This window comes from Schistocerca cancellata, chromosome 4, assembly GCF_023864275.1.
Source record: "Schistocerca cancellata isolate TAMUIC-IGC-003103 chromosome 4, iqSchCanc2.1, whole genome shotgun sequence".
In the NCBI taxonomy this organism is placed as follows: domain Eukaryota; kingdom Metazoa; phylum Arthropoda; class Insecta; order Orthoptera; family Acrididae; genus Schistocerca; species Schistocerca cancellata.
The window spans coordinates 43191683-43205691 of NC_064629.1; the positions used below are offsets into that span (position 1 = coordinate 43191683).

A 14009-nucleotide genomic window follows, 5' to 3' on the forward strand; every position below is an offset into this window, starting at 1 on the left:
TTTATAAAATAAGATACTTTAAAATTACGAATGTGGTCCAGAAATGTTTAAGCAGATATCAGAGATACATAAGCTGTTCCTTTCTGATTTTATTTCTAGATTGTACTTAATGAAAATCGGTGTGCTTTGATTTTGTGTTACTTTTCAATTGATTTATTATACTCAAAATTTTCAAACTTTATACTGTATTATTATGGAACCTGCTTCATTTCAAAGTTGACAAGTCATTATAACTCTTTTTCTGTTTTTGTTTACAGAACCGCACCAAGAATTCACAATTCATAGTTATTTCTTTAAGATCAAACATGTTTGAACTTGCTGATCGTCTTGTGGGCATTTTCAAGGTGTTTGATTGTACAAAAAGTATAACAATAAATCCTGACGTCTATGCGATAGAAGCTCCTGTTCGAAGAGAATTGCTGGAGGAGGAAATTGAATATGAAATTGTAGAAAATGAAACTGAGGAAGCAGTGAAAGATGACGATGGATTGCTGGACCTTCCAAACAACAGAAAAGCACTAAAGAGAAGAGTCAAAGTAAAGAGAATTGGAGATAATGGTGATCAACCTTCACTACAAATTGTGCTTCAAACTGCTTTCAGTGCCATGATGAAGGAGCTTGAAAAGAGCTCTCCAGTACTTCCTACCAGACAAGAAATAGAAGAACGAATTCGGAGAAGATCTGGTATTGATGCTGCTTATGATAAAGATGCATATGCTGCATTGATGGAAGAAATGAGGGTCAAGAAGAAGGAACGGAAGAGGGAAGGAACTGGTATTCATAATGGTAAAACAAAAGTAGCCAAAAAAATCTCTTATGCTGATCTAGATCTTCATAACCAAGAAAACCTTATAAAGGATGAAGGCCAGGAGATGAAGACAGAAATTGATGCAGCCAGTCTTAGTGTAAAAGAAGAAATGTCAGACTGACAATTACTGAACGGTACGACACCACACTCGACGGTACACTTCCGGTTGTAATAACTTCCATTCCCTTGGTGCACTTTCCTTTCATTTTATAATGCAGTACAAGTAACAATTCGTTATGATTGTGAACCTCTCTTTATTTTATTATGTTGTACATAACACATTTTTATTAATTATGTATGGTTTACAACTTGCAGTACTTGAAGTATGGTGCTTGTACGTTTTTCTGTTTCAAATATTGCACTATATGTGATGGGACTGATAAACTAATTAAAAGACAAACTTTGAATCACAAGAAGATGTGCACTAGTACAAATTACATTTGGACTTGAAGTTGTAGCTTTGACTATCTGCCATGATCATTAAGATCTCATGGGTGTGAGACCAAAAATTGATAGCTGTCACTGTTGATGTATGATAACTTGTCCTCTTTCAACACTCCAGAAAAAACTGTACATTTTCTGATAATGATCACTAGTTGGAATGAAAACATAGAAACTGTATAACCTAGAATCTAGTGTGCAATGAAAGTAGAAAATTAGCTGTTACTCATATATAAAATATATGGAATACACACAGAAATCAAGTAGTTTTCAAAGCAGTTTGTAATGTAGTGACACTGCTTTTTATTAAAGAAGGTAATAAATGCTCTTTTTGTGATCTCAGTGAAAAATTGATGTCCTTATTAGATTAAATATTCATCTAAGATTAATTTTGGTGTGCTTCACTTTAAAAACAACTTTACAGTGTTACAGCTACCACTGTTGATGTAAGTGGTAACATGTCCTCTTTTTAACACTCCAGGAAAAACTGAATTTTTTATGCTCATGATCACTAGATGGAATGAAAACAAACTGTATTACCTTAGATTCAAGCATGCAATGAAAGTAGAAAATTAGTTATTATTGGTATATAAAATTTGTGGAATTGACACTGAAAAAATGTAGTTTCAAAAGCAGTTTTTAATGTAGTAAGACTGTTTTTGTTAAACTAAATTGCTGTCTGTGTAAAAAAATTGTGTGTCTTTATATTAAATATTCAATAAAAATGCATTTTGATATGTTTTACTTTAAAAACAACTTTACACCGACTGTAGTGCATGTGCGTGCGTACATTTTACATATGCTTGTATAACTTCACGCACGTGTTGAGCGAGACCCAGATCGAACCTGTACTGAGAATTAATGACAATTGTTCTTGTACATGGACTAACTTGAGTGAGGGGCTTAGGTGGGTTTCCATGCTCATTTAGGCAAATGCCAGGATGATCCCTAATCTCTTGACTTGGAAAAGGTGATATACAAACAGATAAATACAAATACATATGTATTCAGAGCACACCTGAATAACCTCTCTCAGAGAATTGTGATACGAAATAATAATATAAAAATGAATTTGTCATATTAGGAAAGAGAGCCCCTAATGACAGTTTAACCATTAGGAAAGATAATGGTAACTGAGTTGGATTATTCTGAGAACAGCCAAATTGAATCAAAGAAATTCAGTTCAGTCCATACACGGCTGTGTTTATTATTACTATTATTGTTGTTGTTATTATTATTGTTTAGTGTCTATACCATTAAGTTAACTAATTCAAGGTGGTCATTATGAATCAGATCACTTGCAGTAAATGTACTCAGTCTTTCAGCAACTACATAGCTCTTGTTAACCACAAGACATTACAATAATATGCTCTTGTAACCAATAAAGATAAAACAGCTTCATACTTCAGAGCTGCTTTGGTTCTCCATGCGATATTGTACTCCAATAATGTTGCTAGTAGGTATGATAACCAGAAAACCAGTCACTCACCTGTTTTGGTAACAATGATACAAATCTATAATTTCTCTGTTATAGTCTCATTTAAGGTACGTGAGACTTGATGTTTAAGGTCCAGCGTTGAGGCATTCAAGGTTGCGTCAAGTACTGTCTGCAGGTACATTGCTCTCTGTGTTGATAGAAAATCACTTTCAAGCCTCTATGCTGCACAAAAATCTCATTCATATGTGATATAGATCTCTCTAATCTCTCTCAGCATGTGAAAAACGAAATTTTCCCTTTGGTAAACAGCTTCAAACTTACACCGCCATATATCAAAATCACTTGATTTCGCAGCATACTCCCTCCTCCCCCCAACCATGGTTGTCCACCTGATTACCAAAATATCTCGCTCAGCAACGAACATTTTTAAATTTTTGTATTGCATTGTTTTTCCCCATCTATAAGCATCCGAAAATGGTTTTTATGCATTTGTGTCAACATTTAACTTGTAACAAGTATGAAGTTGAGAGTGTCTCTCTCTTACAAATTTAATGTAACACTTCTGAAATTTTTGTATATCTGTTAACATGTAAAAAAAAATTTCCTTTATTTCTCTTCAGGCCAGTGTTACTTTGGTAATTGAAGTACAAGGGATTGTCATATCCGAAAAAGTTTCCCTCTTACCATTGCTTATCTCAAACTGTTACGCAACTGAAATAACATATCCTTGAGTTCCTTAATCTCACAACAGGAAAAAGTTTACCGAAAGAAATTCACAAGTTATATATTTAATAGACGTAAGAGGTCTATTACAGTACACTACACACTAATCAGGTGATGGGCAAACACCTCTTAATTCAGAGCCAGTCAGTGGAACTCTAGGTGTCGCTGTTCGTAGTAGCAGGTATTATTAAAGTTTTCAATGCGCTGTTGTAACACACTTTCATTATTCTCTGCTTGCTGTATCCCTCATTCATGTTATTGAGGAAAAAGACCTTGTTTCATAGAGCGCCTAGCATCCAGTGCACATTGGTCTATCGATTACTCATATGATTTTGAACGCATCTCTATTGGTTTTTGAACATTTTTGATCAAATTCTAAGTTTATTTCTGTATGACTCATAAGTTAATTTTGGAATGCGTGGATAGTGTACATGATGTCTCTGCCAAGGAAATCCCCGTCGCATCTAGAAATAAACTTTCTTGCAGACAAAAGGGGATGGGTTTATACGAGCGGAGCGTATAATGCCGAAAGGGTGAATGACAATTGCTGTTTACGTGGTTGACTGGGTCTGTAAATGTTCAGTGTTATAATTACTAGCGAATTCCATAGATTCAGACTACCAGAGTGGAAATAAATGACTAACAGGAATAACAGGCAACTAAGATTACGTATTGTCTTCTCCGTGTATCCAAGAAAATGAAATTTTGACAGAAAGGGCCAGTTATATAGTCCCCGTCTGGCAGCCGCTAAAGTTCTATTCTGGGAGTATCACGGGAAACGTGATGTACGAACACTTAATAACGCCTAACCGGAGAACGAATGCATTATAACTAAAGCGGTGATTGTGGCAGGTTTAGTGAAGTTAACCAGAGAATAAATTTTGAGACTGGCAGGAATAGTTACAGAATTAGTGATGTCAAGATTGTTTGTTAGAACGAGGAAGGCGAAGAAACGGAGACTCTCACAAATTATGGAAGAATATGATGATTCCAAATTTATATGAAAATTCCGTACTAGTACTTTTCGATCTCATGTTTCAGAAGCTAGAGTGTATGAATGAAATGTGAAACTATTTCCTAACATAAAACCTTTTGCTTGTAGTAGACCTCATAGGCATTTGATATTGGTACTTCATTAATTATATTCTATGGTGTTATAAAAATGATCATTTGTGCCAAAACAGTCTCATTTATTTGGAGTGTGTAACAATTGCTGCACTATTACACAGGACTATTTCATTTTATCTAGCAGATGGTGTCAAAATACACGTAATCAGATCGAGAAACCACACCAGTCTTGGGTACTATTTGTATTAACAGCTTTTCTGTGTTTTTTCATGTAGCAAAATGTTGAAGAACTTCGATGGCGTAATAGATTCTTTCCCAGAAAGGAAATTATGCCTTATAAAGCTGTGACAAGATTAGAGAGGAAAAAAAAGCTAGGACTTCAGGATTGAAGAGATGTGTACTGTCTTGCTTGTCTCTTGTCTTTACTTGTTTTATGTATCCTATATTTAATTTTATGTCACACACAACAGCAAGCTAATAGGCAGTAAACACTGAAAATTTTCTGAAGAATTCTTGTCCTGCTGGTTACAAATAATCCCACACACTACTAATTGTGAGATTTTTTCAAGAGGCGCAGGATGTCAAACCGGCCGACTGGGAGCAGGAGAGACACCTCAGGACATTTTAATTTCCACTGGCCTGAATATAGTTTGATGCCACCCATTACAAAATATTACATGTTTGAATTCCACAGAGCGAAATACAGATATGTGCGATGGAAGAATTCTGTGAAGAGGCGTGACACCACAATTTGGCACACTTCAGACCAAATAACATGTCTTATGTTCCCTCGATGATGTATGTTTTATGTATCAGACCCTTCAGAAAGATGTGTGCTACAATATGAAGATATTTTTGAAAAGTCCATTTTTACATTTTTGGCGTCCTACCTCAAACACTTAAGAGAGGGGGAGCGCCACTATCTAATATTGGCCTGGTTCGTAAATCTCGTAGACCTGGACCTGATGCATAGAGCAGTCTGAGTTGTAGTGGGTAGGTGGTAGTCTCCATGTGACCCGTGTTTACATTAAGTGATTTTGCTGTTTCCTCTTCATTTATTGCTGTCACGTCAAATGAAGACAAAACGGATTCTGTGGTCGGGAGCTATCAAGTGAATTAAAATACATTCACATAATTACAGAAGGCTAAAATAAGTTATTAGTTTCAGATGTTATTTTGTTTCTACCTTTCTGACAGTCAAGTGTTAATCGCCTTGCAGAACAATGAAGTTATCTTTGCGGTTTGTTAAAGAAATTTGACTTTTATTAATCTTTTCTGCTGAGGCAGTCATTTATTTGAAACGAAGTGTTTAATTCCACACAATTGCCTAGTTTCAACTTTTCACTATATTTCAAGTTCATGTTTTCATCGTCTAGTACTTATGGCATTATGCCATAATAAAGAACCAAACATTAGATAATACAGTACTTGTACTCCAAGAAAATTCACATCTGAATCTGGACATACGAATGTGCACTTTAAGTCGAATTATGCATTTTAGTAGGGTTCGCAAAATTCTCATGCTCTTGGAGTATCTAACGTCTTGTTTCTTTTATGACATAATGTAAGATCTTTTAATGTTTTACACATACAAACATACGGGCTTCCTGTGTCATCTTAGCTGCGCAAGCGCGGTGATGCCTGTCATCTGGCGCAACCGCTGAACAGCTCGCAGGAAAATATTCCGAATGGTTGTTTGAAAAGTGTTACTTTCAAGTAAAGTAAATTTCCTTATACACAAGATGAACTCTGTCCGCCAATGTCCGATGAATTTCTTAAATCGCAGAGCGTTTGACTCTCGTGCAAAATTCAGATCTTTGAGAACAACCATTTAGAATATTTTTGACCCTAGAAGATCAGACATTTATGTCGTCGTTAAAAATTTTATTGGAACATTTGTGTGATGTATCTTAAAGTGTAACATGCGCAAAAAAGACCAACATTGTGTGTGAAAGCTTAGCTTCTCTTGCAGCTCATTAATCTTAGAGGCCAATATTATAGGCTACGTGAAAGCTTTGCTTTTCTTTTAGCTACACTATGTATATTAATTTAAACCATTACCTTTCACTATTTGTGTGTTAGCACTATTTAACAGTGATGTTGCTATTGGCTGGCTACATCACGTATCCTATGCTCTGAATATTCCCTGTCATCTGCTGGCAAGATCACTTGACATGAGCTCCGACTGGCTTACAAAAGTGCATCACAATCTCGATCTCAATCCTTCGGAAAGCAACATGCGGTGATTGGCGGAATTCGAATTTATACTTTCATAATATGAAATGTGCAGTGTACATATTGCTGCACGTCAGACATCTTTCCAAAACGTGTTTCTTCACCCCTGAGTTCCCGTTTTCTAATGTTCCGGTAAATTCTACTGCCGGTGTATAAAACCACAACCACTGAAAGAATTGATAAGTTTTACAGTTCCGAGGAAAAGTATACTGTTAATTAACACTGAAAGTGTATTATCATCCAGGTGTAAGTGTAATTTTAACCGGGAAATCCGGGAATTTTATTTCCTCGTCCACATATACACCCTGTATGTGTGGGGATTGAGGGAAATTACTCTTCCTGCTCTTTGATCTGCAAGAGATGTTCCTTGTCCATTGTAATGTAGACAGAGCTCTAAAAAACTGCTTATTTTTGAAATTTTTTTTATTAAAAAGATTTGAACTGACCATTTCTAATGCAATTCACATTCCATTGTAGAATACCCAATAAAAACAGTGGAGGATATGGATTGATCCAACACTGGATAGTATTGAAATTCAACTGTGTTGCCAATGAATGGGTAGTAAGTCAGTCAGCGCTCCTCATGGGTTTAGCACACCGGGCAAACCACCTCTCTCACACAAACATTGAGATTGTCGCATATTTTCAAGAACTGCAGCTAGTATAGTTTCTTATGACGTCGTTTGTACAGTTCATAAAAGTGTACTGACAATGCTGCTGTTGAGCACCCTGATGTTGTGGTGGTGATTATGGCAATCCTTTACCCAAGTGAAGATTCCTGGTGCCTCAGGATGTGTCCTATCAGCCGATCCTTTCCTTTTGTTGGATTGTGCCATGACTTTCTTTCTTCTCCAGTTTCGTTCAGTACAAGCTAATCTTCAGTATTCTTCTGTAGCACCATGTTTCAAAAGCTTCTATTCTCTTGCAGTATAAGTCGTTTATTGTCCACTTTCATTTCCTTATAAAGCTATGCGCCATACAAATACCTTCAGGGAAGACTTCTTAACACTGAAATTTATATTCTTTGTTAAAAAATTTCTTTTTCAGAAATCCATTTCTTGCTGTTGACAGCATGCATCTTAAATCCTCTCTACTTCATCTATTGAGTCATGTTACTACCGAAGTACAGAAACTGAGACTACTTTTAGTAGCCTCATTTCCTATTCGAAATCTGTCACCATCACCGATTTTAGAGTACAGTACATTGCATTGCACAAGCACGCGTGCGCGCGCGCACACACACACACACACACACACACACACACACACACACACACACAAAATTCTTATGTTATGTCATGCCCATTGGGTGGACAATCTCTTGTTTAACTATTGTGTTTAAGTGTAATGCAAGAAATTTTGCAACATTAGTGTGAAAGAATTTATTGTAGTAAAAGAGGAGATATATGAAATAAATAGTGGCCTTGATTATTGAGTTGTGGGTAGCCATTTTGTTGAGGTATTTTACCATAACCAGTTTCTTGCTGGGACGTCCAAGCTTTGATTAAAATATATACCACAGAAAGGAAATGTGGTCTTGCTAGGGTGGAGTGAGTCCACTAGAAATGTGCGCAAGCAATTAGTCAGATGCGTTATCCATTCTGTTGCGTTAAGAAGTAAGGACGAGAATAAATTACAGCTTAACGCATAGGCACTAGGGCTCATATTTTAAGCATAGTTGCAGTGGGTATGATAAATCATGAAAATATTTCTGATGTACGAATAATAATTGCACTCGCGTGGCAGGCCACTCACCTAGTAGGCCTGACTACTTGCTGCCAAAGAATGGGGTAGGAACCTCCCATTATCTGGCTATCACTACGAGATGGAGAAGGGTCTATTGCCTCCTCTCTCGGTATTCTTGTCTCCAAATACAGCATTTCCTTATTTATGCTAGTCTCAGCCCCTCTAAGCTTCCCTGCCCCACCCCCTCTAACTCGATGTTTCCAATGAAAAGTGTCTTCTTCTTTCTCTAATTTTGAGTTTTCCCTTGAATTATACTTCTAAAGTTACGTTTTAGCTATTGCTACAGGCCTTCATTGTCTCTTATGAGTTCAACACACTCATTATTCAATCCCACTTACACCAAATCGGCACTACTCTTTTTGTGATTGAACAACAAACTTGTAAACTTGCGCAAAGGTTCAGGACCACAAGCGTCTGCAAATATACTATAAATTCTGCTGATCGATCACTTTGACTGCAAGAAAATCAAACCTCGGTATCCTGGTATACTTGTCTCCACGTGATTGCTGACTCTTGCTTCTTGCAAGCATAAATAGCCAATCAATGATTCCCGCCTCCTCTATCTTTTCATGCTTAGTTCACCTTCACTGCGCTATGGACATTGTTTGATCTGTGAACATCCAGTCGATTACCTGAGTGGGAAGTCATTCCAGTCCCTCACTGTTTTACTACTTAGTAGCAATATCCCACAGGCAGCTGTCAACATTGTATCTACTGCAAGACCTCTTGTGAGGGACATTCCACTTTGCCGTTTTTAAAAGTAAATCAACTAGAGGATTTTCCTATCATATTGTAACACTTTACGTTAGCGCGTTTTTAGGTAGTGGAGTTTGTCAGTGATACACCCCAAACTGGTGATAGCTCCACATGTCGATCCAACCTGAGCTGTTGTGTTTCCGCCTATTGTCACCAGCTAATTGAGGCGAGGTGCAGTATGTTGTACGCTCTATTTATCGGCGTTGTGGGTACACCTCCATTCCAAAACCACCCCATGTCTTTCAGCATAATGTTTGAATAGGCCCACCCATTTAGCCGAGTGGTCTAACGCCCGGCTTTCCGGAGTGGGAAGGAGTGCCTGGTCCCCGGCACGAATCCGCCCGGAGGACGTGTGTTGAGGTGTGGTGAGCCGGCCAGTCTGTAGATGGCTTTTAGACGGATTTCCATCTGCCTTGACAAATGCGGGCTGGTTCCCCTTATTCTGCCTCAGCTACACTATGTCGGCGATTGCTGCGCAAACAAGTTCTCCACGTATGCGTACACCACCATTACTCTACCATGCAAACCTAGGGGTTACACTCTTCTAGTGTGAGACATTCCCTGAGGGGGGTCCACCGGGGGCCGAACTGTACAATAACCCTGGGTTCGGTGTGGGGCGGCGGAGAGGTGAAGCGGACTGCGGTAGTTGTCGTGGGGTTGTGGACCACTGTGGCTGCAGCGGGGGTGGGGCCTCTCCGTCGTTTCTGGGTCCCCACTTAACATACAATGTTTGAATAGCTGGAGGATCTGTTATATACTCCACACCAGGTCGTGAAATTAGCTGGTATGAATTTAACGTTTGTAAAAGAAGTAGCAACAGCATTGCAGCATGTTACATACAGCCTGTTAGCGTGTAAACCCCTGTTAAGGCAGTCTGGAGAGAGAAGAATCCTCTGTTCATTGTCGGATTTAAAACAAGTACTTACTTATGCTTAGGAACCGTTAATGAAGTTTTTCTGATGCAGTATCACTTCGTGGAACTAAGTGAGATTGGTTTCTTGGTTTAACATGTGGAGGGGGCCCGTTGAAGACAATGATTGGCACTCCAAATCGAGCTGACGCTGGGGTAAGCCCCTCCACTGGGCTACATTTTTTGCTACTCAGAATCGTGAAACCCTTGTATGCCAGCATGTTCAACTCACTCAGACTGAAGACAACATTTTGGCTATGTGCTGTCATATATCGATACCACAGTACCAGCGTATCACAGGTGGCAATGGAACTGCAAGTTGTGCGGGATCCGGCGGACCCAACGCAGGGTGCCCCACAGAGCCACACCTCCAGCAGCTCTGGACTACGAGCACCCTCTGCCGCCACGATATAGGATAAGTGGCGGCATCCGCTCAGCCCACTAGGACTTGGAGTCATAACTCTACCGACACCTTAGTTCTACTTTTTCCTTGTTGCCTGGACAGCTGTACCCTATTTTTTGTTGCATCATTTGTAATGAGTCTTTGTACGTTCAGAGAAATAAGAGTTAGGTAAATCTTCGGCTTGTTGTGTTACTTGTTCGCTAATCATTTCTGCACCTGTCCAGCTTCCCAATGACGATGGTTGCCACACCACTCTGTAGCCCACCTCTCCTTATCATTGTGTACGAAGTTGTACACAACAGGCTACAACTAGACAAATTCGTAGTATAGCCACTGAGCTTGTGCAGCAATATGAGGAACTCAGAAATTCGATCCAGCGTGATTGAATAATTGCACACAGGGAACTGTGAAACCAAACTGATACTTTGGGAATAACCAAAGCCTTACAGATTTTGTTGCATAACAGCCATGCAGTTATATATTAACACTTTGCACACTAGCATTCAGGTATGACTGCAGTACATGCGTAGCCCTAACTTACTGCCAACCGAAACCTTCTTGCAGACCTTAACAAATATTTTATTTCAGTTCATTTATCAGCGCCCATGCAAATGATCTACCCCATATGGGACTCAACCTTGCCGCATTATTACACTGCTGCTAAGGTACAACTGTGAAACTCTACAGACGTGTTAAATGTGCGGGTATCCCTGCCTGTTACTGGTGCCAGCTGCGAGTTTGAGTGTTACCACCTTCACTCTTTCCCAGCCTCATGAGGAGCTGCTTAGAAATATATTGTTTGGCAAACTAAGAACATCCTGATTGTTAGCAAGGACCGCAAACACACACTGTCATGTCGATCACTGAGTTTCAGTTATGCTTTCACTCAAATTATCATATGTCTCTTACCTTATCACTCCACATTAGCGTCGCGAATTATGAAACTGCATTGTTTTTAGAGGAAACTAAAGCATCCCCCCCCCTTCCAGTGTCGTCGTGGTGCATGAACAATGGTTCTCACCCATTGGGTACAGCTCACTGTATTCAGTGAAGTGTGCATCTGTGAAGTGCAAATGTAGTAGCACTTCTGTGCTATGAACATGCATTTATTTCTCAGAGTTCTTGGGTGACTCTGAGAGTGGATTTCCATTCAACAGTTCTTACTGTGATTTAATGAAACCTACTGTTAGGTTATCTGCTCATATAACTTACATACATAATACTAGTTTTAAAAATTCTCTTCTATATTTACCTGAAACACCTTTATGCTACCACCATCTGATAGCTTGCCTACGCTACCAAATAACTTGAAACCTACACTTCTGCAATTCACTGATGAACTAATAGCTTGGGAACGAGGACGAATTGCCCTTGATCATGTCACAGTGCCCATTGTCTCATAGAGTCTGTTTCCCCAGTGTCGTATCTGTTCCACTAACTCCATTTGTCCTTGGACTGCTTATATGGATCATATGTAACTGATGATACAGTTATGCCCCAGCAGCAGTCATTGGGTGGTTATCATACTTAAAGGCATTTAGGAACACGGTGCTAGTCACACATTGCCCTCCTTTATGACTAATGAGTAGAACACAACAACTGGCATCATCCGATTTCCCAGAAAATTTACTCAGTGGGGGAGAATCAAAATAAGCGCAGGTACTCTATGCGCGTTTTAGCACGCGACACCCTCAGGCGAAGTGGTGACACACTGGTTAATTTTGCACCCCATGTTCGAAACCTGATTATTACTTTTATTTTTGTTTTGCATTTATATACCCATGTCCGTAGAAAATTACTACACGAATGTTTTCCAGTGTATATTGATATAACGTTGTCCTTAATTGTCTACTAATCGTATGTCAGATGAATGAATTAAAAAAAGAGATAATTAGTTGATATTGTTTTCGATGAAATTCCTGTAGTGTATCTTGATTGTCGTGCTTTGTGGCCGCGCGGCCTTAGGCGCATTGCCACGGTTCGCTTGGCTCGGTATTACTGGAATTCAATATGGTGTTGGCCCACCATTAGCCTTGATGGCAGCTTCCACTCTTGCAGGCGTACATTCAATCCGGTGCTGGAAGGTTTGCTGGGGACTAGCAGCCCATTCTTCACAGAGTGCTGCACTGAGGAGAGGTATCGATGTCGGTCGGGGAGGCCTGGCAAGAAGTCGGCGTTCCAAAACATCGCAAAGGTGTACTGTAGGATTCAGATATGGACTCTGTGCAGGCCAGTCCATTATAGGGATATTATTGTCGTGTAACCACTCCGCCACAGGCCGTGCATTATGAATGGGTGTTCGATAGTGTTCAAAGATGCAATCGCCATCCCCAAATTGCTCTTCAATAGGTGCTTAAAACATCAATGTAGGCCTGTGCTGTGTTAGTGCCACGCAAAACAACAAGGGGTGCAAGCCCCCCCCCCCCCCCCCCCCATCAAAAACACGACCACATCTTAACACCACCTCCACCTCCAAATTTTACTTTTGGCACTACACACGCTGGTAGATGACGTTCACCAGGCATTCGCCATACCCACACCCTGAAATCGGATCGCCACATTGTGTACAGCGATTCGTCACTCCATACAGCGTTTTCCCACTGTTCAATCGTCCAATACTTACGTTCCTTACACCAAGCGAGGCACGGTTTGGCATTTACTGGCATGAAGTGTGGATTATGAGCAGCCACTCGACCATTAAATCCAAGTTTTCTTACCTCCCGCCTAACTGTTATAGTACTTGCAGTGGATCCTGATGCAATTAGGAATCCCTGTGTGATGGTCGGAATAGATGTCTGCCTATTACACATTACGATCCTCAGCAACCTTCGGCGGTCTCTGTCAGTCAACACACGAGGTCGGCCTTTATGATTTTGTGCTGTACGTGTCCCTTCACGTTTCCATTTCACTACCACATCGGTAACAGTGGACTTAGGGATGTTTAGGAGTGTGGAAATCTCGCGTACAGACGATGACACAAGTGACACCCAATCACCTGACCACGTTCGAAGTTCGTGAGTTCTGCGGAGCGCCCCATTCTGCTCTCTCATGATGTCTAATGTCTACTGAGGTCGCTGATATGGAGTACCTGGCAGTAGGTGGCAGCAGAATGCACCTAATATGAAAAACGTATGTTTTGGTGGTGTCCGGATACTTTCGATCACATAGTGTAAGATGTTTATATTTATTAGCTCGTTTTAATTGGATAATTTTGTCCTTTTGCGTATTTTTAATATGAGAGAGCATTATATTTTACTTGGCAAAGAACCAATCCATTAACTTGGAGTTCAACAATTAATATCGGTATCATTGGAAGTAAATGAATTAAGTTTTTTGTTGTCGTAATGGAATCAGTTCCTTATGGATAAATAATCATTTTTAACGTATCTTTCGATAACTTTTGACATTATACCTGCCATAAAACAAACTATAGATTTACAGGAAAAGTAATGAATGTTACCAATTTCATTGAGTTAAACCA

At 39.5% G+C, this 14009-nt stretch overlaps 1 protein-coding gene across 1 annotated transcript in view; it reads left to right on the plus strand.

The window, feature by feature from the left end:
• LOC126183265 (structural maintenance of chromosomes protein 4-like) overlaps nt 1-2657 on the plus strand; it is a 251337-nt gene extending 248680 nt beyond the window's left edge. Inside the window, exon 21 of the mRNA XM_049925088.1 lies at nt 258-2657. Coding sequence (XP_049781045.1) covers nt 258-929 — 672 coding nt within the window. The 3' untranslated portion in view covers nt 930-2657. The remainder of the gene's footprint in view (nt 1-257) is intronic.
• The last annotated feature ends 11352 nt before the right edge of the window (nt 2658-14009 follow it).